The sequence below is a fragment of the Spermophilus citellus genome (genome assembly GCF_964194105.1).
Source record: "Spermophilus citellus genome assembly, chromosome: 3".
Taxonomy (NCBI): Eukaryota; Metazoa; Chordata; class Mammalia; order Rodentia; family Sciuridae; genus Spermophilus; species Spermophilus citellus.
In genome coordinates this window covers 1,315,512-1,340,102 of record NC_138184.1, presented here as the reverse complement: position 1 = coordinate 1,340,102, position 24,591 = coordinate 1,315,512, and the positions used below count along the sequence as shown (strand labels likewise).

Genomic DNA, 24,591 nt, shown 5'->3' with positions numbered 1-24,591 from the left:
GGAGACTCCAGTCCTCTTCCTGGGAAGTACCCTGGGACGACAGTGTCGAGTCCGTGCGCCTCCTCTGCGCCCAGGGAGGTCCTCCTCTTCAGGCGTTCTCCAGTCTTGCTTCCTCCCTGGGCTGGGGCCGGCTCTCCCCACCCGCCTCTGGCCCGAGGAGAGGGCTCTGGGCTCCACTGTAGCCAAGGGGAGGCGCTGCCTGGCTCCGTCCGCTGCGCGGGTGCTGCGTCCCCCAACATGCGGGCCGGCAGGGACCTTCTGGTCTCCGGCCTGCGACGTGCACCTGGAGACCCGTTTGTGGTTCTCCCGGCCCATCGCGTCTGCAAACTCTCCTGGCCCTCCCTTGGAAATACCAGGCCGGCACCCAGGAGTGGTTTCGTTTTTCTTTTATTTTTTAAAAAAGCCCCTAAATTCTATGGCTTCAAGGAAGCGTCAGAGAAACGTAAATGCCATTTCTGTACACTTTGTAAAGCAAGTACTACTCGCGACCACCGCTGGGGAGGCCCGGCGCCTCCGCCCACCCCCGCAGCCTCCAGGCGCCCCCACCACATCCTGGTGTGGGGCGGGGGCTTTAAGGCGTGGTCTCCCGCGGCGGTGCCCCTGCGGAGGCCGGGAGACCAGGAGCCGCAGCCGGCAGGCAGCAGGAGCCCGGCGGCCCCTGCGCCAGAGTGGGGACAGAGGCCGCACACCCTCGGGGTCCTGGGCGCCTGGGCACAACCTCCGGGAGCAAGTGCGCCCACCCGGTGCAGGCCGGGCTGGAAAAGGCTGCCGCGCCCTGGCGCCAGAGCTTTGGTGCAGCATTTTGGTTGGGGGCTGGCTTCAGCTGCAGCCCCGCCCCCACCTTCCCCTTTGGTTTGGGGGAGGCCCAGGGGGTGGCCTCACCCTGGCAGCAACGCCTGGGCCCCCTCCTAGGTGGCCTGGCAAGATGACCCAAAGTGCCCCTCCCAGGCTGAGCCTGCCCCCCTTCGAGAAAACGGGCTTTGGATCGAGGGAGACAAGCTGGGCTTTATGAGGCTAACGAGTGGCCCGGGGGCCTCCAGGGTCACGCGACTCATCACCACGCAGGCGGAAAGGGCTGGGGCGGGGCAGGCCTCTGCTCTTTTTTCCTTGTTTCCTTGTTTTAAATAGTTAATGCTCTCGAAGGGGAGGACTAGACACAGCTGTAGACATTTCGGCCGAAGTCTTAAGTGAAGGAAGTGACCCCACGTCCTGGGGGTGGGGGCCTGCGGTCCACGCGCCCCCGCAGTCTGCCTGGGCTTCTGGCGGGGCTCTGGCCCCAGACACCGTGGAGAGCCGCGGGCCTCCTGGACAAGCTCAGCCAGAGGCTGCGCGCAGCAGGTGCAGGCGCTGCAGGCACCCGGTCACTTGTGTCGCTGCAGAGATTTTCTCTTCCTCCTCTTGAAGAAACAGCAGCACCTGTGGGACGACACGGAGGAGGGAGGGAGGTACCAGGCTGGCAGTCCACACACACTCTGCCCAGGTGTCCCCCTCCCTGAGACCCGCCCCAAAGCTCACTTGGTATCATCTGTCACTTCCACCTCAGCGGGGGCTGTGATTGGGGCATTGGAGTGACCCGCTGTGGGGTCATCTGCATTCAGCTCTCCATTGGTAGAGTTCAGCGCCTGGGTGGGCGGGGGCAGTGGGGGAGTCATGCCAGACGCCTGGCACCTCCCTGGGATGTAGGGGGCCCCGGGCCACCCTCACCTGGTTTTTGTTGTGTGGCTGGGCTTTGTCCCGGTGCTGCGGCTGGGTAGGCAGGTCGGTGTGGACGGTGCCAATGGGTGTTGGCTGCGGGAGCGGGTGTCAGGATAGCCCGGGAGGCCCGACTCTGACGCCCTAGGATGGGGTTCTGACCCACTACCCCTGCACACAGGTGTACCCCAGCGCAAAGGGCCGAAGCCCCCCTCCTGCAGGGGGCTTCCCAGCCCACTGCCCAGCATCACCTACTAGGGACTTCCTGGCCGGCCACCCACCTCACCTACTAGGGACTCTCTGGCCCACTGCCCAGTGTCACCTACCAGGGGCTTCCCGGCCCAGTCGTACTCGTAGTCGAACACGAAGCCGCTGCGGTCGAAGAGGTCGGAGAAGAGCTTGCGCAGGTAGTCATAATCGGGCTTCTCAAAGAAGTCCAGGCGCCGCACGTAGCGCAGGTACGTGGCCATCTCCTCTGCGGAGAGAGGACAACAGCTGGGAATGAAGGAGAGGGCGGGGACAGGGGTAGGACGGGGGCTGGTAGAGGTGCGGCAGGGCGGGCCCTCACCTGGAAAGCTCTCGCACAGCACCTCGATGGGTGTGGCCCTCTTGGTGTCCCCGATCTTCTGGTACCGCTCCTTGAGCGTGTCGGCCTGCGGGTCCCACGGTCAGTGACCACGCCCCTCCTCTCCCCCCCCCTCCGCCGGCCCGCACCGCCCGCGTACCTTGAGCCCCTGCCAGGGCAGGCTGCCGCGCAGGAAGTACATGAACATGTGGCCCAGCGCCTCCAGGTCGTCGCGGCGGCTCTGCTCTGCGGGAGACAGCAGGCTCAGCGCGGCCCGCGCGCCCGCCCCCCGCCCGCGCGCGCAGCTCACCCTTGCCCAGGTGCGTGTTGATGCTCATGTAGCGCGCCGTGCCCGTCAGGCTCTTGTGCTCGCGGTACGGGATGTGCTTCTTGGTCTCGGGGTCGATGTACTCCTTGGCCAGCCCGAAGTCGATGATGTGGATGACGTGCTGCCGCTTGGTCCCCGGGCGCCCCACCAGGAAGTTCTCGGGCTTCACGTCCCGGTAGATGAGGCTCTTGGTGTGCACGTACTCCATGCGCGTGATCTGCGGGGGCCGAGCCTCAGCGCGGGCCCCGGCCCCGCCCCCCCCCCGCCCGGCCCGCCCCCGCACCAGCTGGATGGCGATCATGAGCACCGTCTTGAGCGTGAAGGTGCGGTCGCACAGGTCGAACAGGTCCTCCAGGCTGGGCCCCAGCAGCTCCAGCACCATGGCGTTGTACTTCCCGCACGGGCCGAAGTAGTAGACCTGAGGGATGCCCTCTGCCGAGGGAACAGTGCTAAGCTGGTGGCCGGCCGCCCCCTGCCCCGCGGGCCCCCCAGGGCCTGCCCCTACCTGCGGCGCTGAGCTGTTTGTAGAACCGGTACTCCAGGTGCAGCTGCGGGGCCCGGGACTTGATGGGCTCCTGGGGAAGACGCAGACGTTACCCCCGCGAGCCTGCCCGGAGCCCTGGGACCCTGTGGGCCTGGCTGGGAGGATGGGAAGGAAGGACTCACCAGTTTGATAGCCACGTACTCATTTGTATAGAGGTTCTTTCCTGTGGGGACAAAAGGCCATCAGGGCCAGGAGCACCTCCTGACCTGGCAGGACCCTGTCCTCCCCACCCTGCACGTAGCCCCCACGTACTCCGAAGCTGGTCCATACCCCCATCTCTGTTCACCGGAGGCCCCAGGGAGGCAGCCCACTAAGTCTGTCCAGCACCCGGGGCAGGAACCTTGCACCCCAGGCTGGTTAGGGCAGAGCCCCTTCCCCCACAGGAGGCCCTTCAGGCTTCCATCCCGAAAACGGCAAAATACAAGGCCGCACGTCCTAACAGTTTGGGCTTTCACTGCTAGATGGAGGGGAAGGTGGTCACTAAGCCTGCCCTAGCCCCCGGGAGGGCAGTGTGGCCCCAACTTGGTTTAGCTCTAGGCAGTAGCGGCCCCAGGTGGGCATCTACTGCGTGAGCAGACTCCCACCCGGCTCCCTCAGGCAGAGCTGCCCCCACACCCTGGTGTGTTCACCTCACAGCACACACACCACTGCCCACCTACACTTGTCAGTGTGGAAGGCCACCCCCAGCAGCCCTGTCCTGCCCTGGCTCTGACCACAAGGCCACATGCTATGTAAAGGACTGGGGCCCTCCTCCTGCCTTGGTCCTGCTGCAGGAGAGGCCTCCAGGTGCCCTCCACCCACTGTAGCTGAGTGGCCTAGGTGCTTGAGACAGCAGCCATGGGAACCCTGATGAGGCGGGACAGCACACAGAGCCAGGTGGCCGAGACCACAGATGGCCGCACTCTGCCCTGTGCCTGCAGCCAGTCACAGTGGCTCCCTTGGCTTTGGTGTGTTCCTCGGCCATGCTGGCCACTCAGTCTTACCAGTGTCTCCGGTGGCCTGCAAGTAGGAGCCTGCAGGATGTGGGCGTGAGCGACTGCCTGCGGTGAGCAGGCTCCTCTCCAGTACTGCACACCGCACCAGTTCTGGGTACAAATGGGGCTGTCCATCAGCACAGTTCCAAACATGCCAAAAATGTGAGGAGAGCACTGCAGGTGGCCTGCAGGCCCACACCACCCTGGGGGGACTCTAGGGCTCTCAAGAGCAGCTGGGCAGCACCAGGCCGCAGGCTCGGGGTGTGCACCTGCTTTCTGCTATGTTCACCCACTTGGGGTACGCATGCGTGGTTTCCAGTTTGGGACCCTCCTGAGAACTGGTGCTGCCAGGGATGTTGGTGCCCTGGCCTCTGCGGGGCCAGGTGGAGTGTGCCGCCGCACCCTGCCCCTTCACTGAGCGCTGGCCATTCTGAGTGCCCTCTGTTCAGGTCTTTTGCCCGTTTTTTCCACTGAGTGGTTTTCCTTTGTATCATACGGTTGTGGTTCCTGTGATTCTTGTTTCTCGGTTCTGGAGACTGAACACAGGGTGCTCTACCACTGAGCCACATCCCCAGACTTCCTTATTTTCTATATTAGGGCAGGGTCTTGCTGGGATGCCCTGGCTGGCCAGGAACCTGTGATGCATCTGCCTTAGCCTCCCAGGTGCGGGGAGGACAGGTGTGGCCTCTGCATCTGGCAGCTAGTGCTGTCAATGGGTGCCCTGCAACACCTCCTCACAGTCCCGTGTGCCTGCTTAGTGTATGCTCTTAGTGTGGCCTCGGCCTAGCTCCGAGGACATCTCTTAGTGAGTTGTCGGCGGTGATTTTCTTCCTGTACTTGGTTGGAGAAGCCTTCAGCTGCCCTGGCCTTCTGACTGCATATCTGGGAGCATGAGAGTCCAAGGGCTTGGAGGTGGCCTGGGCTTGAGAGGGGCATGTACACAGGCGTCTGAGGTCTCTGTGGACCTGTGACCCCAAGGGGTTTTCTGAGGGCTCCTGTGAGGGCCCTTGCCACACATGCAGAAGGTAGGAGACTTCCAGGCCTGACACAGTATAGCTCCCAGGGACCCTGGGCCAAAGAAAGACTCCAAGGCCACACAGGCTGAAGGACCCTAGGGCGTAACCACTGAAAACAGACACCTCCCCAGACTCCCTGAGGCCCTGCTGAGACTCCAAGTCCAGAGCCCACGCCCCCCGTGGAGGGGGTGTTGTAGACCTGATGTGTCACTAACGAGAGCCACCAAGACCAATGCAGTCCCAAGCCTGCAAGACAGCAGAGTCCCTGGGCCAGCTTCAGGGGCCAGACCAGCACCACAGAGCTCCGCCAAACCCCTGAGCAGGAGGAGCGGACGTAGCCAGAGCAGGGAGGGAGTGAAAGGTGCTACAGAGGGGGGCCTTAACAGCGCTGTGGCTTGGACATGCCCCTGGAACCCCGGACTCAAGTGCGGGAGACTTGACCTCCAGGGCAGGGGTGTGGCAGGGGTGTTTGGCCCACAGCACCCTCAGGGAGGGAAGGACAGGAGGCCCCTGCCCAACGCTGGCCCTGCCCATGGATTTCCAGCCTGCAGAACAGTCAGCCCATAGGCTGCTGTTCATTATGAAAGGCCTCGTCTGGGACCCTGTGCCGAAGCCCAGAGCAGATTAAATCAGCCACTGCAAACAAGTTCCAGGAGGCTAGGCACGGTGACCCCGCCTGTCATCCCACGACTTGGGGCTGAGGCAGGAGGATCACAAGTTCCAGGCCAGCCTGGGCAACTTAGCGAGTCTCTCTCAGAATAAAACTAAAACGGTGGGGGTGGGGGACATGGCTCAGAGGCAGGGCCCGAGTTCAATCCCCAGGACCAAAAAAAAAAAAAAAAAAGTAAATAGCATTTTTTGGTGCTTTGCTCATGCTAAGCCCATGCACTCAAAATTTTAAAAAAACCTCAAAACACCTCAAAACAGTGGGAGAGGGTGTGTGTGGTGCTGCCTGTGGGAACCCCACGTGGGAGAGCGCTGTGCAGACAGACCTCAGGGTTTCTCCTCAACACACTCCACGACCTGGGTCTCAAGTCAAGACGAGGGAGGACAGCTGCGTCCCCCACAGCCCAGCCAGGGAAATGCCACACATCTCTAGCAGGAAGTGAAGGGTGCAACGTGCTGCTCTCTGCAAGCAGGTGGCCTTACAGCTGTGCCGAGTGACGGCTGACAAACAGCCCCGTCACTCAGAAACACGCTGCGCCATGGGGCAACGCCTGTCACCCAGCTGCTCAGGAGGTTGAGGCAAGAGGACGACAAGTTCCAGGCCAACCTGGCAATGTAGAGAGGCCCTATCTCAAAAATAATAACAATAAATATAAAAGTAAGGGCTGGGGCTGAGTGGCAGAGTGCTTGCCTAGCACACACGAGGCCGAGGCCACGGGTTCCATCCCCAGCACCACATAAACAAGTAAAATAAAGGTATTATGTCCATCTACAATAAAAATTAAAAACAAACAAACAAACAAAAAAGTGAAATACGCTGAACCAAAGAAGGTGGACAGGAAGAGCCTACACTGCGATTTTAAAACCTCAGTAAAAGAAAAGCCCCCCCAGCCCCAGCTCCTGGGCTCCCTGCCCAAGGACAGAACCCATACAGCCACCTGGGTCCCCAGAGGTGTACGAGGCCAGCCTGGGCTGTCCAGGGACCGCTGTGTGTGTGCGCGCGTGCGTGTGCGCAGCCTGTGTGCGCACGTAAGCACACTGGTGTGGGTCTGTGTGAGGGTGTGCACATGCTCACAGCCTCGGGGCAGCAGTGCTGGGTCTCGAAGTCCCTGCAGGTGGGACTCCACCTGCTACTGAGGACCCGGAGCCTGGCTACAGGCAGGAGGCTCCAGGGCCAGTGGTTCTGCAGAGCCGAGCAGGCTGGGGGCAGGGGCGGTGTCAAGCTGGCCTCCTGGCCACTGCCTGCTGAAGAGAATGCAGGGAAACACTGCCCTCCTCAGGAGGGACGAGGGGCTGTCCACGTGCACAAAGCAGATTATGGACCTGGCGTTGGCCACGCACTCGTCAGCCTGACCATTTCCCTGAAGCCCACATCAGTCCCTGGAGAGGGGAACTGTCATCCACCCTATCAACAGGTGAGGAACCTGAGGTGGAAGAGGGGATCACAGACCCCAACACACAGGAAAGGAACAAGTGGGGCCTGGGGTGTCCACCACCCGTGTCCTGGGCCCCAGGCAGTTGCCACAAAGGTGCTGTTAAGTCAATGTCCACTGCTCTGACAACCCGGGGCTCTGATGAGGCCCAACCTGCATGGGGCGCACACAAGGCAGGTCCTGCTGCCACCCTGTCCCTTATCTGCCCTTCTGCCTGTCCCTGCTCCCTCTAAGTGACCCTGATTCCTATTATGACAGGCACCAGTGTGGGGTGGAGCTCATGTGCTTGGGTGTCTCCAGCAAGTTCCAATAACAGATGCCACTGCCTCCCGGGGGTGGGGGGCCAGCACCCTCGAAGTGCTCAGGAGCCTGGGGCTACCCGGAAGCCCCAAGACTGGATTCTATTTCTAGGCCAGGGCCTTCCTGGGCCACCTGCTGAGAATGGGGCTCCCAAGGGTGTGGTGCTGACCACCAGAGCCCCGAAGGGAAGGCACCCCCGGCCAGGGAGGGGCCCAACCCTGGGCTCCCAGTGCGTGCCCCTGGGACCTGGCTGTGCCAGGTGTGGTCTGAACGTGGATCAGCACGGGCCCTGATGCGGAGCGTGGCCAGAGCTCTCCTGAGCTGACAACCGAGCAAAGCTGGGCCTGCGAAGTGCAGAGGCCTTAGTCCAGCTCAGAACCTGGGCTGGGGTGGGAGTAACCACTTTGAAGAGCCTGGCTTGGCCTCTTTCCCCACTGTTGTGAGCCCCTCCCTGTGATAACACCACCCCCAGGAGGGAGAGCGGGGCCCAGGCGCCCTGCTCTCCAAGCCCACTCCAAGGTGAGAGGCTGACCCCCATTTATGATCCACAGCAGCTCAAGGGGTGTTGGCCACCGCAGCGGCGGCCTTGCCGCACCGACCTCCCCAGCTGCTGCCGGCGGGCGGCTCACCTAGGCGAAGCTCCCCAAAGTTGCCACAGCCTATCTTCTTGCCAACGCGGAAGTTGGGGCCCACCATCAGGACCCCTGAACTGGTCCCCGAGCTCCGGACGCCATGGCTGCTCCGGCCCGCGCCGGTCTTGGACATTCTCCGGCCCTCCTCCAGCTCCCCTTTCCCTCCTTTCTTGTCAAGATCCATCAGTTTGTGGTACCCTGGCCTCTCCACGGTGACTCTGCTGCGTGCAAAGCCCGTCTGTGAACCAGAGGTCGCTGCTCTGTGTTAACACGCCATGGGCCCAGCGGCGTGGGCGGGGCGGCCTGCGGCTCCCGGCAGGGAAGCTAGTGCGACGAGGGCGCTCTGGTGGGCCCTGCCGTGGTGCTCATCTCGGGGGCCTCAGGGTCACGTAGGGGGAGAGGCATGCTGCTGGCAAGGTCCCTCGGCCTCAGATCTCGTGGCGCCCAGCTGCAGAGAGAGAGAGAGAGGCACAGGTCAGGAAGCCAGAAGGACCAGGGCAGAGCACTGTGGGCCCCCCAGGGGGGTGGAGGCAGTCAGCAGGGTGACTGAGGACAGCACCCAGAGGGGCCCCAAGTAGCCGGTGTTCTGAAAGGATCTCTGAAGGTCTGAGCGGGACAAGTGACATCCCTGCCCCAGACCCTGGGAAGTCCTTGTATGCACCCCCCCCACCAGAGACACTGATGATGGGGTCAGAGGCACAGCAAAGGTTGGTGGGATGGCCAAGAGGAAGCCTGGGAGTTGTCAGGGGACGCTGGAGTGGCTGGGCCCATGCTGGAAAACCTCGTGGCCAGGAGGCTGCTGGCAATTGGCAGGTGGCCGAGGCCCTGGAAGGCTGAGCCAGGAAGAGGTCTCCAAACCAGAGCAGAGGGCCAACCCTCCAGCTCATCTCTTGGCCAGGGAGAGGAAGAGGGCACACGACAGAGGACAGCAGACAGCGTCCCGCGCAGAGGCGTGGCCTCACTGCCTGACCTCAGCTGGCATCCCTGGATGGCTGGCGACACTGGGGAGGAGGGGCAGGCCTGGGAAGGGCAATGGCTTCCCGCGGCCCAGGTAGCCCTGGCAGCTGCACTACTACAGCGAGGAGGCAGCGGGAGCTCGGCTGGCCAGGGTGGGGAGGGTGTGCCCCTCGGACACCTGGTCCTCCAGAACTGCCCTTTGACCTCCCCTTTCGCTCAGGCCCAGCATCAAGGCCTTCCTAGCCAGGTTCCAGGTCTTGCCCTCCTATCCAGCACCCAGCTTCTCCCAGCAGGGGGCCTCTGACCTCCAAAACATGTGCCCGCAGCACAGGGAGGCCTGAGTCGAATCCCCAGCACTCACACCACCACTCACCAAACGCATCCACTGCTACAGGCCGCACCCCTGAAGCAGGCTGGTGCCTGCCGGATCTGGCCCCTGTGCCCGGGCTCGCTCCTGCCTGGTTGTCCTGTCTCTGGCCCACTTGGCAGTTAGGGAGCTGGGCATCTGAGAAACCAGCCCCTAAAACAACTGTACAGGGTCAGGCCGAGACGCAGGGCTGAGGGGGCTGGAGGAGGACTGATGGGCATGAGAGCATTTGCAGGCCATACCTGCACGGGCGCACTCACTCGACCTTGACACAGCTGGCCTGCACATGAGGGGGGCCCACCCAGGACCCAAGGACACTCCTGGGGGTCAGCAGGTGATAAAGGGGCCTCGCAGGTAGGGGTGACAAGGCTAATAACCCTGCTGCCCCATCTTGGGGCCTCACAGCCCCCGGAGCTGTCCACATTAAAGGGCTTGCCAGCTGCAGGAGCCACTTCTGGGTCACAGATGGGGACCCCAGAGATGATATGGTCACAGGGACATGACGACACAGGGCAGTCTCAGGGTAGGTGCAGCCGTGAGGCCTCCTCAGAGGCCCAGACCTGCCTAACCAAAATGGCACCTCAAGGCTGCCCCACCCTAGTGTCAGAACAGTCCTGGGGACAAGTGCAAGTGCCAGTGTTGGAAGGAGGCTGGTGTCACTCCCAGTTCCTGCCCAGCAGGGCAAGAAAGGGCTGCAGTCAGGGCCCCTGAAAACCTGGCCTGGGTCCTAGGAAAAGCGCTCCAGGCACAGGAACCAGAGAGCTAGTGCGCCCAGGCTGCTCCTTGGCCCACACCTGGATGGAGCCCCAGGCAAGTAAGTGCTCTCCCCGCCACACAGCCCACCACTCCCCGTCCACCAGTCCCCGTCCAGTCCTGCACGTCTGTGTTGGCTACTGACTTCAGGCAGCGCAGCCCACCAGGACCTCTCGCTATGGTGGCCCATTCTTGGGGGACTGCTATTGACACTCCAGGTGGCCAACAGGGAACCAAAGTGGGGGACCATGCAAGCACCAGCTCTCTGGATGCAGCTGCCACCACCTGGCTGTCACCATTGGGCACAGCAGCAGCACCTGAAGAACCTGTTACTGGGCCCCTGAGAGCAGAAGCAGGCGGGTCAAGAGGGGAAGGGCCACCTGTCTAGGGCCAAGGGCCTCCAAAGGCAAATCCCACAGGTCAGGGCTGCACCCAAGAAGTGTCACCCAGCTTAGTTGGCAGTCCAGCCCAGGGGAAGTCAGGGAGCAGGCCGCACCCCTAGGATACCTGGGCTTGAGGGCAGCAGCCCTCACTGAGGCCCTCAGGGTTTGAAGCAAAACCCTGAACAGGAGTGCCACCTCCCAGATGGTCCTGATTGCACCAGCCACTGTGTGGGCCCACAGGGCCGTGCTCACTCCTGCTCAGCCCAGGCTGCCACCACTCAGGCCCACATGTCTATGGCTTCCTTTCCCCACCAGGGAACTGGCCACTCCTTGTCCAGCTGAAGGGCAGATCCAAGCCCCTGCATTCAGTGCCACTGAAGCCACACGTCAGCCACACACACTGCCCTTGGGCAGCCAGAGGGGCTGGAGAGACGCCTGAGAACCACCCAGGACCCCAGGTGGGAAGGGGGCATGGAGCTTCAGCAGGCGGCCCCACCAGCCTCCAGAACTGCGGGCACTCGGCTGCCCTGCTCTGCTCTGCCCGCCCCTCCAGGACAGCTTCCCTCTGTGGCATCTGAGTGGAGAGACGCAGAACACAGAGCAGTGTCCTGGGGCTGTGCTTGGGATGACACACCTCAGATCACACCACACTACCTCGGCTGACCAGTACCGAGGCCAGACGGAGAAGCAGGCCCTGGCCCTGGCCGATGTCACACGGCAGGAAGTCCGGCCTCCAGCTGTGAGGGTGGCTTCAGCTCAGGTCCCGCTGGGTCAGGCAGTGGGTCAGCATGGCACACAGGTGTGGGCTGGAAACAGCCGTTGGCTGGCTGGGGACGTAGGACACAGCAAGAGCAGCACACGCTGAGAGTCAGTGGCTATGCAGAATGCCCAGGTTCGTCACTTTATTATAATCTGTAAACTGTGCCACGGAATTCACATGAACCATCATTCCTACATCCTGTCTCTGCAAACTCCCGTCCTGGACCCTCCTGTCACTGGGTCACACACTGCAGCCTCGTGTATCTGGCTCTCACTGAGGTCCCTCCACACTGCAGCTGTCACCACACTTCTGCACGTGGACGGGCATGCTGTGTCCCTTCGTCCATCACGGATGCCGGGGCTGTCTGGGTTGTCACCCTGCGGAGCTCCAGGGCCGGGTGGAGACTCTCGGAGGTTTCTAGAAGCAGCACCCCGCCTTCCCACAGCTGCACTGTTGCCCACTCCACCAGCTCAGGCCCCTGCGCACGCTCCCAGGTGCTGTGCTGCTCCACGGTGCCCACAGCCCTCTTGGTGGTAGGGGAGAGCTGCACGGCTCTGCAACTTCTCCCCAGATCACATAAGGCAGTCAGCCCCTGCCACAGTGCTGGACACAAGGAGGCAGCCAGCAGCAGGGTGCAGATGAACGGCCATATCTGAGCAAATGGTAAGGATGCGAGCCACCCCCACCCTGCTCAGCGCTCCTCAATGCCCCCGCCTGCAGGACTGAGAACCATGGTGCAGGTCTCCAACCTTCCTAGCTGTCCAAACTGAGCCCTCCTAGAAACCAGCATAGGGTCTCCCAGTAGGCCTGCGTCCTCTCCCCTCTGGAGCTATCTCACCCCGAGTGAGGACCTGGTACCACAGGGGACACCCCGTACATGGAGGTGGGAGGCCAGTTCTCAGCAGCAGCACCTCCAGACATCACTGGCTAATGCTGGAGCCTCCTGGCAGGACTGTGCTGGCATCCAGAGCAGACCCACAGCGGTGGGACCACCAACAGGGCCTTCCTGGGGAAACACAGGGGTGGCAGGACGATGCCCAGAGGGCTCCTTACCAGTGCTACTTCAGAAGAAACCATGCTCTGCACCCCAGGCCAACAGGACACCCCAGAAGCTAGCTCACCCAGCACCTCAGGGGAAGGACAGCAGCTTCAGGCTGGGCTAGGCCCACATCCTGACCTGGGGGAGCCACGCCCACCTGCAGTCTCCACTCACAGGGCTGGTCCTGCCCCACCCAGGAGGACCAGGAGTGCGCACCTCCCCTTGGTGGGGGTTTGCCAGGGGCTGGCTGGGCCTGTCCCAGTCTGCCCTTCTGCTGTGGGTGCCTTGCTGCCAAGCAGACAGGTGTGGAGGTGGCAAGGTAGATGCTGCTGTACTGGGGGGACCTCGTGGCAATGGCCAGGGCACAGCCACACCCAGTGCAGAGGGGAAGGGGATGGGCAGCAGGTGGCACCAAAGAGGCTCTGCTGGGAACTCCCATGCTTGTTGAAGGCCTCCCAACATGGAACACTGCCGCCACCAGCCAGGCCCCTGGCTCTTGCCCTCCCAGCAGGCAGCTGCTCCGCCTGTTGTCCTGAGTCCACCAGTCCCCTCCTGGCTGTCAGGGCTGTGACACTGGGGGTGGCTGCTGCATGCCTAAGGCTGCTCCTGGTGAGCTTAGACACCTCCATTCCGGACCAAGGCCTTCTCTGGAACACAACTCTGGACAAAGGAATGTGAACTGAATTCCAGGGGAGAGATGGGAACCCAGAAAACAGGCTCCCGAGGGAGGCAGGAACATCGCTGGCTGTCACAGGACCGGCAGGGCCAGTGCTCACAGGAAAGGACAAGGCACAGAAGGAAGCCTGGCTTGCTAGGCGAGCGGGAAGACGAGGTGCTGGGAGCAGAGAGCTCCTGAGGACCAGTGCCCGTGGGGCAGGCCCGACCTCAGGAACCTGGTGGTGAGACAGTGTGGACGGCTCGGCTCAGAGGAGCCTGGGCCTCGGTGGGACCCTGACCCCAGCTAGCAAGGAGGCGCAGACGCTGGCTTGGTGACCACAACAGGGGTTCTTCACAGGGTGTGTGGCAGTGCTTTGTGCTTTAGTTTTTCCTTACATTTAAAACTGCTCTTAAAAATTAAGCCTATCAATCAAAAACAAGAAAAAGAAACCTGCAGAACCCAACAGACTTCCCAGGGCCCTCCCTTTCACATGGCTGGTGGATCAGTCCCCCAAGCCAGTCAGCCAAGTGTCCACACATCATCCGCGTAGGCCCTGTCCTGCAGCGGTGAGAACAGGGCTGCCAATGCCCATGAGCGTGCTGTCGCAGGGCCCGCCTATGTCCCGTCGACCCCACAGCCTGGCCTCCCATTCCTGGTGACCCGCACCCTATCAGAGTTCCACCAGGTGCCACGCCACGCAGAGCCAAGACCTCTCAGAGTAACAGAGACCACAGCTGCACCAAAACACTCAAACCCCCCCGGCATCCCTCAAAGTCGCCCAAGTCCAGCACCTGAGGCCAGCAGGTGGGGACCCAGAGGTGGTGTAGCGGGGCCAGGTGATGGCAGCCCTGCGCGCCAGGCTTGCAAGACTGGGGCTGTGCCCCGGGGACCATCTCCTGAAAAGGGCAAATGTTCACGCCACCGACAAGTGGCTCTCGGGCCTGCTCCCTGAGGCCACTTCTGGGGTAACGGCCCTCTTCCCCTTGATGGTGGTGGGCTGGGCAGCGCTCACAGGGAGAAGCTGACTCCAGGGAAAACAGAGCTCGGCACACTCCCTCAAAGCAAGACACTCAGGCCCTGAAATCTGCACAGAAGCACCCAGGCAGGACACCACCCCAGGAGCTGTGCTTAGGAGGTGCATTCGAGCTGTGAGCACTATGGTGTGGGGGCCAGCAGGGCAGCCCCAGCTCAGGTGGTATGGTCACAGAAGTCACTGAGGCCAAGCGGTTCCCACACCTCACCTGGGAAGGGGCTGTGGCCTCTGCTCACGCTCCTGCTCTGGTGCAGGGTGATGCTCACAGCCTTTCCCCTCCCCCAGCTGGAGCTCCACCTCCCAGGCTCACTAGGCCCCCCAGATCACACCTGCCTACCCCATGAGCATGAGAAAGGTGACAGCACCTGGGAGACCCCAAGGCCCCTCCTAGGGAAGAAGCTGCCACCAGACTCAGGCCTCCTGGTAAATCCTGGCCCAGGCAGGGCTGGAGGGTGACGGTCACCCACCAGCAGCATGAGGTGTCAGCCTCTCCTGAACACACGGACCCAGCAGGACTACCTATGAGGGGGCCGGGCCTGGGAGTGTGGGTTACCTAGGACAGAAGAACAGGGGGACCCTAAGCCACTAGGCCCATCTTTGCCTGGGAGTGGGTTCTGGGGTGAATGGAAATGCCACCATTAGACCCAGCTGGGCTAAAGTGAAGCTAAAAATACCAAGGGGGAGGGTGGGGTCACTAAGCCCTCTCCCTGCCCTAAAATTAAACTCTGCCTCAGCCCGAGCCGTGAGGCCCACAAAAGAGCTCTCCCCACGCAAGGCTTCCCCCAAGGGTGGAGTTTCAGGGCACAGATTGGGGACAGCTCCTGCCCAATGGTCTGGCCTGGGCAGAGGACAGGGCCCAAGGCCAGCCTGTGATGCTCACTGCCCAGGCAGCTGACCAACAGCTAGGCAGAAATGGGGAGCCTACTTGACTGGACATGGCTCTGGGTGGGCACATCCCCTCCCAGTCAAGGCCTGCCCAGGAGAGTTACCTGCCCTGTTCTTTTTGGGATTCTCCATCTTGCCAGGCCCAGGCCAGCTCCCCTGCTGGAGACACCAGGGGCCCCTTCTCTGCCTCCTCCACTCAGTGATGTCACAGTCCCTGGCTGACATCACCAGCACAGCTCCCAGTCCGGAGCCAACACCTACCCAGGGGCACAGGCCAGGTAGGGTGTCACTGGGAGGGGAGACCTGGCTGCAGTCTGCATGCTGATCCCCAAAGAAAGTGGAGCCTTGTGACATGGGAGGGCAAGACGAGAGTCCACAGGAGAGAAATTGAACACCACGGACCTGCCACGGACCTGTCCCAGCCCAGAGCTCACGCACTGGCGTCTCTGCCAGTGGGGCACTTGAAAACTTCTATAATAAAAACCAAAAAGAAAGAGGTGGAGCCAGGTGAGGAGGAAGGGCAAGGGAGGGACGGCTGCATTCATCTCATGGGCCACAGGAGAAAGCGGGTCCATCCCTGCTCCTGCTGGTCAGTCACAAAACTGCCAACAGGCCAGACTCAGGAGCTAGGGCCCCGGCTTCTGGGCCTGGCCTCTCCTCAACTTGTGGACTTCACCATGGGCAGCACCCTCAGGCTGCAGGAGGCAGTGCTCTGGGGACCCATGGAATCCCGGCCTAGAAAGTCTCAGATGATTCTGCCTCCCAGGAGGCCTTGGGCAAGGCCTGGGGACACCTGAGGTGTCAGAATGGGGAGCACCTGGCATGGAGTAGCAGAGGCCAAGGATGCTTCTCAGCACATGTGGTGTCCAGGACATCACCAGAGAACAATCAAGCCCAGGGTCCATAGTGCCCAGCAAGGACCACAGACTCGGGAGAGGTCCACACTCACCCAGGTGGCTACAATGTCATACAAAGGTCTGTGGGAAGATACAGACATTGTCACCTAGGTACCACAGCACAAGCAGATGTAGTAATGGGCACACAAGGAGCCAGCTGCAAGAAGCCACCACTGTCAGGGCAGCCCAGCTCACTTCCTCTTGCGCTCTGCACTTCCCTCCACACAAGCCTGACTGACTTCCATGGAAGGAAACAATCCACAGAGCAAAGGTGACATCAAAAGCCGTGGATAGGCTCTTATGGCAGATGGTGGCAATTAGGGAATACCTGTCCAGCCGGCCACAGCGGGGGAGCGTCCTGTGTCTCAGGGTAATAGTAAGTCAACTGGGGTGGCCAGACAAGTCCTGGCAGGGAAGGACCACCCCAGTCACAGTCCCCATGGGAGGAAATCCTGTGGTTGGGGAGATGAGGGGGTCCAGTTGAATCCTGGAAGCATAACCACAAAGGGTTGCAAAAAGCTCTGCACTCTTTTTTTTTTAAACCCATTAAACGTAGACTTTTAATGGGTGAATTATTATTTTTTTAATATTTTTTAGTTGTAGTCGGACAAAACACCTTTATTTATTTATCTTGCGTGGTGCTGAGGATGGAACCCGGGGCCTCCCAGTGCTAGGTGAGCGCTCACCGCTGAGCCACCACCCACCCTGCACTGACGTTTTATATTTATTTTGTCTTCAGTGCTGTGACTGAACCCAGGGCCTCACACAACACCTCTGATACAACCGCAGGTTCACAGTGACTTAAATTTCTTTTTAGATTTTTTTTTTTAGTTGTAGATGAACACAATACCTTCATTTTATTTATTTTTATGTGGTGCTGAAGATCAAACCCAGTGCCTTACATGTGTTAGGCAAGTGCTCTACTGAGCTAGACTCTAGCCTATTTTTTTTTGTACTGGGATTGAACCTCAGGGCATCTACCACTGAGGTGCACCCCAGCCCTTTTTGAGACAGGATCTGCTAAATTGCCCAGGCTGGCCTGGAACTTGCCATCCTCCTGCTTCAGCCTCCCAAGGAGCGTGGATGACAGGTGTGGCCACCATGCCCACCATGTGTTTTTTATAGACTGAAGCTTGAGGGAGCACCTGCCCTGGTAAAGACACCTCCAGGTCCAGAGTGCAGAAGGATCTGGGAACCACATTAAGGTCAGGGCTTATGGGGGCAGTGCAGAGGGCCGGGTCCACAAGCTTGGCCTCTGTTTGGGAAAGTGGCTATGTGATGTATGGACTACGAATGGAACTGCTAAGAAACAGTGGGCACAGCACTGGCCAGTGCCCAGGGGCCAGCTGCACAGGCCAGGAAACTATGAGAACCTGTAGCCATGTAGGACCAGGGTCCTGCCTAAACCACTGGCTTTTACTGTGGGAGGGTGTATACATATTCCAGAGGAATGCAGAGGTGTGCGCCCACAGGAGGTACAAGACCTGGAGCTGGAGGTGCAGAGAGGAGTGGGCAGGGCTGTGGGAGCACTGGTAAGTTGCCCACTAGCCCTGGCCCCCAGGGTGCAGCCCAGGGCTCCTGCTCCTAGCACGGCACACCCCTGACCTGGTCAGTGAGGTGCTGGGCTCACCTCATCTGTGCACAAATACCAGAGGCCCTCCCACAGTCCCAAGACCTTTTCTAGACCATTCTAGGGGCAATAAGGAGGGGTGCCCCAGCATCATCTGCCTCCAGGAACCCCCTCAGCCCTCCCGATCATAAGTAATCTGGGACCTGTTGGCTGGGGCTTCCTAATTCCCAGGGGCCTAGGTTAACTGCAAAAACTAAACTTCCAGAAGCCCAGCTGCTTGTTCCTCTCCAAGAAGGCCAGACAGCTCTGACCGCCCCTCCTGGGGGGATGTCTGAGGTCACTAAGAGGGATGTGCCTGGCCCTACCCCTACATGGGCAACCCCCTCAAGGCCCTAGCGATATTCTCCCTCACACCAACAAAGGAACTCAAATGGCCAACCCAGGAGAACAAAGGAGATGTGTGCGAGCCTCTGTCACTCCCAGGATATGGGGAAGCACAAGCCCAGCATGCACCTACCAAGCTCAAGTCACCCAGAGAGCCCTCCTGGTAGGGCAGGGTCATGTGTGCAAACTGCCCTTGCCCAGGTATTCCACAGACCAATATGGCCACCACGGACCGAGGAACAGTCTCTCATGCACACCACTTCCCTCTCACATGGGACCTGGGGGGATCAGACAAAAAAGGCAGAGATCACTATGAGTCACACAAACATCCTGAAGCCACCTCAGAAATAAGGTGCCTCAGGAAGGCGAGCCTCCTTCTACACGGCCTGCAGACTATGTCCTCATCTGGTGTCAAAGACAGAGGGGTTCTTCCTATGGACCTAAACTGGGCCATGGCATGTCTGAGTTCTGGGGAGCAGAGACTGCCAGCTAACTAGAGGTTTCTTTGAAACCCATTACTTTTAAGCCGAATGGTATCAAGGTAAAATTATGAGCTACAATAAATCATCTACAGTATCAACTTCTGCTTTTCAGAATTGGACAGCCCTGAGGCCTTCCCCAAGCCCACCCTTGGACTCCACAGTAGCCCAGAGCAATGCAAGGTAGCCTCAGGTGGTGCCCACACTGCCCTGAGCCCCGAGGTCCACACACATACTGCCAGCACAGGGGCTGGGAAGCAGAGGCCCAGCCAGAGACGGGGAGACCCAAGATCCCCCCTGGGGACTCCTCTGCTCTGCAGGGGGCTCTGGGGCTTCTGGGCTTTAGGCAACAGCGTGTACCCCTCCAGATCGGGCACAACCAGACCTGCAACCTCTTTCTGTACCTCCATCAGGAGGCTCATGGGCCACCCATCAGGTTCAGAGCAAGGTGTCCTTACATGGCACTAGCCAGTCAGGAAGCCCTCCATTCCTACCCCACAGCCAGGGGCAGCCCAGCATGGCTCTTCTCTGGAGAGGGATGTGTGCCTTTGCCCCAAGAGGCCCTCGGAACATGCAGGCTCTGCATCATGGCCCACACGCTCCTCAGCTGGACTCTTCACACGCCAAGAAGCGGCAGGCAGAGCCTGGCAGTTACTTACCAGGATGGGACCTAAAACGGCCAGCCATTCTGAGGGGTGCAAGTAGATGAGGGAAGCCTCAGGGAAGGTGCTGGGTTACTCTCTGATGGGGCCCTTTGGGTGTTCTGGGGGAGGCTAAGCAGGGCTGCAACTTGAACCCTGGGTCCAAACTGTGGCTAGTTCCTGTGTGTGTAAGGGAAACACTCAGGCTGCTCAAGCGAGGAACAAGGTGCACTACTTATGCCTCCCTGAGATGACCCGGAAGCCTCCTTGGGGAACCCTCACCCCACGGCACAGCCCTGGGATGCTCTATGGCACTACCTGAGTAGGAAGTACAGGTGTCCTGCCGCTGGGCATTACTGGGCATGAGCAGCAATTTCCTTCTGGGCCTGAGGCACTGCTCTGGCCACACTGCCCCGCTCTCAGCCAGCCCCACTTGCAACAGGGACCTGGTACCTCAGAGACACACAAGAGCTCTCACAGGACCCCTGGGAAAGGGAGTGGCAAGCAGACCCTGAGCAAGAGGAAAAAGTGCTGGTGGAGCCTGGATCCCTAGCAATCCAGCCAGGCCTTGTTAGGGACAGCAAAGGACTCAGAGCAGAGGAGACAGACTTGATGGTGGTGGACTCCCAGGCTCGGTTTTGACTGCCTGCTGCCCCACAGGCTTCCTATGTCCTCCCTCTGTGCAGGGTGGAGCCAGCTGGGGACAAGGTGTGGCAAAGCAAAGGAGTGTGGAGGTGTTAAGATGGTCCTAGTCCTTCAGAGGTTGGCAGGACGCCAGCCTGTGGGACACACTGGGCCCCTCTCAGAGGTGATCGAGGACTCGGGTCCCACCCACACCAAGTGTCAGCAGTCAGGTCTCATCTGGAGACTGGGAGCCAAAGGAGTTCGTGCTAACTGGCTGGCAGTCCCCTATTCAAACGCTCCAGGTACACCGTCTGTTTCAGGAGCTCGTGAGTCCTGCTGGTGTCCACCAGTGCCTCCCCGTGAAGTCCTAGCCTCAGCCCACTGAGCAGCGGTGCCCTAACTGGGTGGACACATATATAGAATGGGGTATGCTCCAAAGCCACAAAGCCAGGCCAGTTCCAGGACAGGGCCACCTGCACAGCCGCAGTACCTGAACACAGGTAAGGTGGAGCTGGCACTACTGGCAGGAACAGGGAAGGTGCCAAGAGGACAGGAGACGTGTCCTCTCTGCTCCACAGACCAGCCCAGCCACCATCTGGACTCCCACGAAACACAGCCCTCCTTGCTTCCACTGGCACCGCAGGCGCTGGTACAGCCCAGGCGTTGACCAGCCTCACCAGCCCCGGTCCTCCTCCACCCAAGCAGGGGGCTAGGTCCCTCTGGAAGCAGGGTGCTGCGGTGCAGCTACCTCAGAACCAACACAGCACAAGTACCATGAGCCACTGTAACGAGAGCAGGCTGAGGGGACCCTCCCCACCACCAGACAACTGCCCTTTGAGCACGGAGATGTGTGTTTGCCGCCACAAGCCAGCACCAACAGTTACTCCACAAACATGACCTGGGACACTCACAGACCAGCTGGAAGAGGCTCGCCCAGCCCAGGAAAGCAGGCCACAACTGAGCATGAGTAGGGTAACTCTGAGTGCCAAGCGGGACACTACGTAGGGCATGAGGCCCCAGCTAGTGCCCTGCCATCACCACAGCACTGCCCGGGTCTCTTGGGCCCAGGGCCTGCTTTGCATGGAGTCTCTCTGCTCTCCAGGTCAAGAGAAAGCCAACCAACCTGCAGATGCTGACCTGTCCAAGGTTACCAGGGGACTAGAGCCCACACCAGGCCTGGTCACACAGACACTAAGATCCATCAGAACCCGCAGCCTGGCCTCTCTGTCTGCCTTCTCTCCAACCACACCCACCACACAGCCTCAGTTAAGGCTGCCACGGACTGTGAGCCCCTTGCAGAGGGAGAGGCTGCTGGCTGCTCCTGTGGGGTCTGGAGCAACTCTGTAGCACCCAAAAGGGACAACAAAGCCACACGTATGTTCCTCCATGGAAGCTCCCAGGGGAAATGCCAAATACCAGCATAGCTTCTGTCCCAACTAGTTGGTGACAGAGCTGGCCAGGGCCCCAGGGCCTGTTTCTCAGATGGGCACCAGCCCACCTGTAAGTTCCCACGCGTGCAAGTGGCTCTATGTCTGTCTGGCACACCACATACTTGCCCTGATCCCCAAATTAATGGCTGGCATGCTGGCTTCCCCAGAGCTGGCATGAGCAGATAGGGAGACTTTCAATTTAAAAAAGCCTCACCTACTTCCTTTTGCAACCCAGAGGTAATTACCGTATAATTAAAAAGAAGGAAGAGAAGTAAAGTAAGACGACACAGGAGTTGGTAACTCACACAAATATGTCTGCACAAAGCTCCGCACTGTCATCGACAGCACCGCAGCCGGCTGGCCTCCCAGACATGTCCAGAGCCTACAACAACAATTCATCCCTCATTTCCCAAAGGAACTAGGGTGATCAAACCAGTCAGAAGGCTGCCTGACGTACTGGCAGGTCCTGCTGCAAACACAGCATGTTCAGACCAGACCTGTGGCAGGATGACCACTGCAGACTCACTGGCCACCGTGGCGAGCAGGGGAACAGAGCCAGCTCCTCCTAGAGCTCACCCCACCTGCCCACTGGAAACTCAGCTGGCCTCTGAGCCCTAGATCTGGCCCTCCCCTGGGGCCCCCAGTTCCCCTGCAGGGGGCCCTCCCACACATGGCTCCTAAGAAGCACCAGAGCTCAGTGTACCGGCTGAACACAACATCTGAGCCCAGGAGACCCAAAGCAGGCCTGTGTGTGCCTGCATGCGCTCTGGGTGCTGCCTGGGAAATTCATCAGTCAGCGCCACCCAGCCTTGGTGGAGACATAAGCAGAAAACAAAAACAAACTACCAGCCACAACCGCAAACTTCCCCCTTTCAAACCTGTGGGTCCTGTGCACCATCTGCACTCTCCCCAAGGCTCCTGGGGCGGGGTAGGGCAGGGTGCCCAGCCCCTTATGAGAGGGCGAATTCTCCAAAGGTGGTTGGGTTTCCCCCTAGACTGGAGGGCCCTCCTATCTTCTCACTGGTCTCACACCCACAAGCTCCCAGAGCCTCTGTGCCAGAGACACCCAATGAGGACAGGGCCTGTCCCAGTGATGGGGAGGGAGGACCCCAGAAGTGGAAGGTCCAGTGGATGGGGGCTCAGACAGTGATCCAGGCCTGTACTTTATGAGTAGAGAGAGAAAATGCTGGCCTCCACCTACACATACACACCCTCCAGGGCTGCTTCCAGCAAACAATGCCATCTGGAGGCCTCAGAATAAGAACCAGCTGCCCCAAAGCTGGTCCTTAACACATCTCTCCATCCCAACCTCCAAATCAAGAGTCTTCCCCCCAGAAAGTTGGGGCAGAAGGTCTAAGCAAGGATCCCAAGGGCCAGCTCAGACATCTCACCCCTCCCTCCCTGATCTGTGTGTTTCCGGAAAACAAAGCCAGTGGCCAGGGCGGAAAGCAGAGGACGCTGCCAGCTGAACTGGGAGTTCCCCAGCAGCACCCGCAACAGGTTCCCCCAACAGACCCCTTTTCTCGCACCAAATCCACGGGCTTTGCACCTCAAAAGCTTCAGGACCACACAGTGGAGGTGGGGCACAGGAGAAGAGGGAAGGACTGGGAGTGGAGAGGCATAAGGAGCCAGGCCCAGACATCAGGAGGCCATCGGACCATGTGGGCAGGAGGCCTCAGGACGAGCAGGAGGCTGAGGAACACCTATGGATGGGCGATGGGCTAGAATCTGGGTTTCAAGAGACGGGACAGGTGGGTTGGGGACAGCAAGGATCAGTGGAGGCCAGCAGGATCTGGAGTGTGGGGGTCACAACAGAGTAGGATCTGGAGTATGATGGACACGGACAGAGCCTGGAGGTCCAAAGCGAAAGGTCGGTGGGGTTGGGGTCTCGGGGTCCACAGCGCGAGGCCCGCGGACTGCAACACTTCCCCAGCGTGGAGGCGGGGTCCCAGGGCGAGGCGGGGGCCGGAGCTCAGGGTCCCCGGGACCTCCGGCGAGAAAGCCGGGTCACTGGGGGTCACCAGGGTCCGGAGCTCAGGGTCGGCGGGTGTGGCACGGCGGGGTCCCCGGCACGGGACAGGGCTCACGGGGGTCCCGAGCTGGGGCAGCGCGGGCAGGGTTGTGGGGTCGCGTGGGGCGGATACCCGGGCGGCGGGCGCGCGCGTAGTTACCTGCGCTCCGCCTGGGGCCCGCGGGCGGCGGCGGCCGGCCTCAGCAGCGCGGCGTCCCCCGCTCCGGGCCCCGCGCGCGCTCACGGTCCGGCTCGGGCTCCGGCGCCCGTTCGGGCCCCCGCTCCGGCTCCCGCGCCGACGGGGCCGGCCTCGGCATGTTCGGCGGGAGGGCCGGGCTCGCCGCTCCGCCGCGCCCGCTCCGGGGCCCGCGCGCCTTACGCCGCCAGCGTCGGCCAGCGGGGGGCGGCGGCCTGAGCGCGCCACTGCGCAGACGCAGCTAGGGCGCGGGACGCGCGCGCCGCGCACGTCACAGCGTGGGGCGGGGCCGAGGCCTGTGGGGCGGTGGCGCGTCTCTTTGCGACAGCGCGGATTTCCGCGCGACAGCCGCTGCGCTTTGCGGCAGCCCCGAGGCTGCTGGGTCTTCGTCCTCTGGGATGCCGGAGGCGCGCGGCCGCGGCGTCGTGCGCCAGCGGGGAAGGGGCCGAGCGGATCCCAATCTCCGGGAGGCGTGGCTTCCGCTGCCCGCCCGCCCCGTCGTCGCCATGACGACGCGAGTCCCGGCGCCACCCCACCGCGGGGTCTGTGACGCTACGGTCTCGCCATCTGACGTCATGGCGGGTGGTGTCGCGGGGCGTGGTTTGCGTGGGCGCGGTGGTCGGTGTGGTTCCGAGGGGCTTGCTGCGCCTAGCGAGCCGTCGCACGAGGGGCCCGCTGCGGCGCGGAGTGCCGCGTGTGCACACAGGACGGTGGTTACCGCGGGGGGGCTTCCCGCCTTGCTGAGCCGTGGTCACGCTGACCAGGAGGAGTGACGGGTGTCAGCCCTGGCGTGACCCGCGGCCCGGCCTGCAGCGGTGACCCGGGGCCGCTGTCCAGTGCCAAGCGCAGGCCGCGTGCGCGCGCGGCGGGCGCGCCGTTAAGTAGTTGCCGAAGTGCTCTCTCCTGCATTGTCTGCCTGCCTTCCGCCCCCAGGAAGGAACTGGGGAGGGGCCCGGGCCCCCTCAGTGCGCACCCCAGGAGGAGTCCTGGAAGCAGGGATACCGCGCTTCCAGAAATGGTTCCTGGTATCCCCATGTCCCCCACTGCCTCCCGGGTGGGCGCCGTTTTGAGGTTGGAGGACACATACCCATTCAGATAGGTACTCGGTGCCTGCCAGTGCTCTGAGGATAGAGTGGCCAGCTGGTGTCTTGGCAGCATGGCCCAGGAAAGGGGGAGGCACAAGAAATAAATGGACACGGTGGTTTCAGATGTTTAAAACGGTGTGTGGAAGGGCACCCTGGGGGAGTTTGCATTCCTGCGCTTCATCCCCACAGCCACCCCCTTTTTGGGGGGTTTGCTTGGGCCAAATGACCAAAGCAAGCCAGACTCTAAAGGCTAAATATAATCAGAAGGGTTCTCCTGCAGGTCTGTGGCC

The 24,591-nt window shown here is 61.1% G+C and overlaps 1 protein-coding gene across 1 annotated transcript; it reads right to left on the bottom strand.

Annotated features, from left to right (window-relative positions):
• Positions 1–371: 371 nt before the first annotated feature.
• CSNK1G2 (casein kinase 1 gamma 2) lies at positions 372–23,434 on the bottom strand. Its single transcript, XM_081286320.1, has 12 exons — positions 23,181–23,434; positions 8,148–8,598; positions 3,252–3,292; positions 3,091–3,160; positions 2,869–3,017; positions 2,568–2,802; positions 2,418–2,503; positions 2,261–2,345; positions 2,019–2,167; positions 1,705–1,788; positions 1,516–1,622; positions 372–1,416 (listed from the first exon to the last, which is right to left on the bottom strand). The coding sequence occupies exons 2-12, from the start codon at positions 8,332–8,334 to the stop codon at positions 1,362–1,364; spliced, it is 1,248 nt and encodes a 415-aa protein (XP_081142446.1). The 5' UTR covers positions 8,335–8,598; positions 23,181–23,434; the 3' UTR covers positions 372–1,361.
• Positions 23,435–24,591: the final 1,157 nt, after the last annotated feature.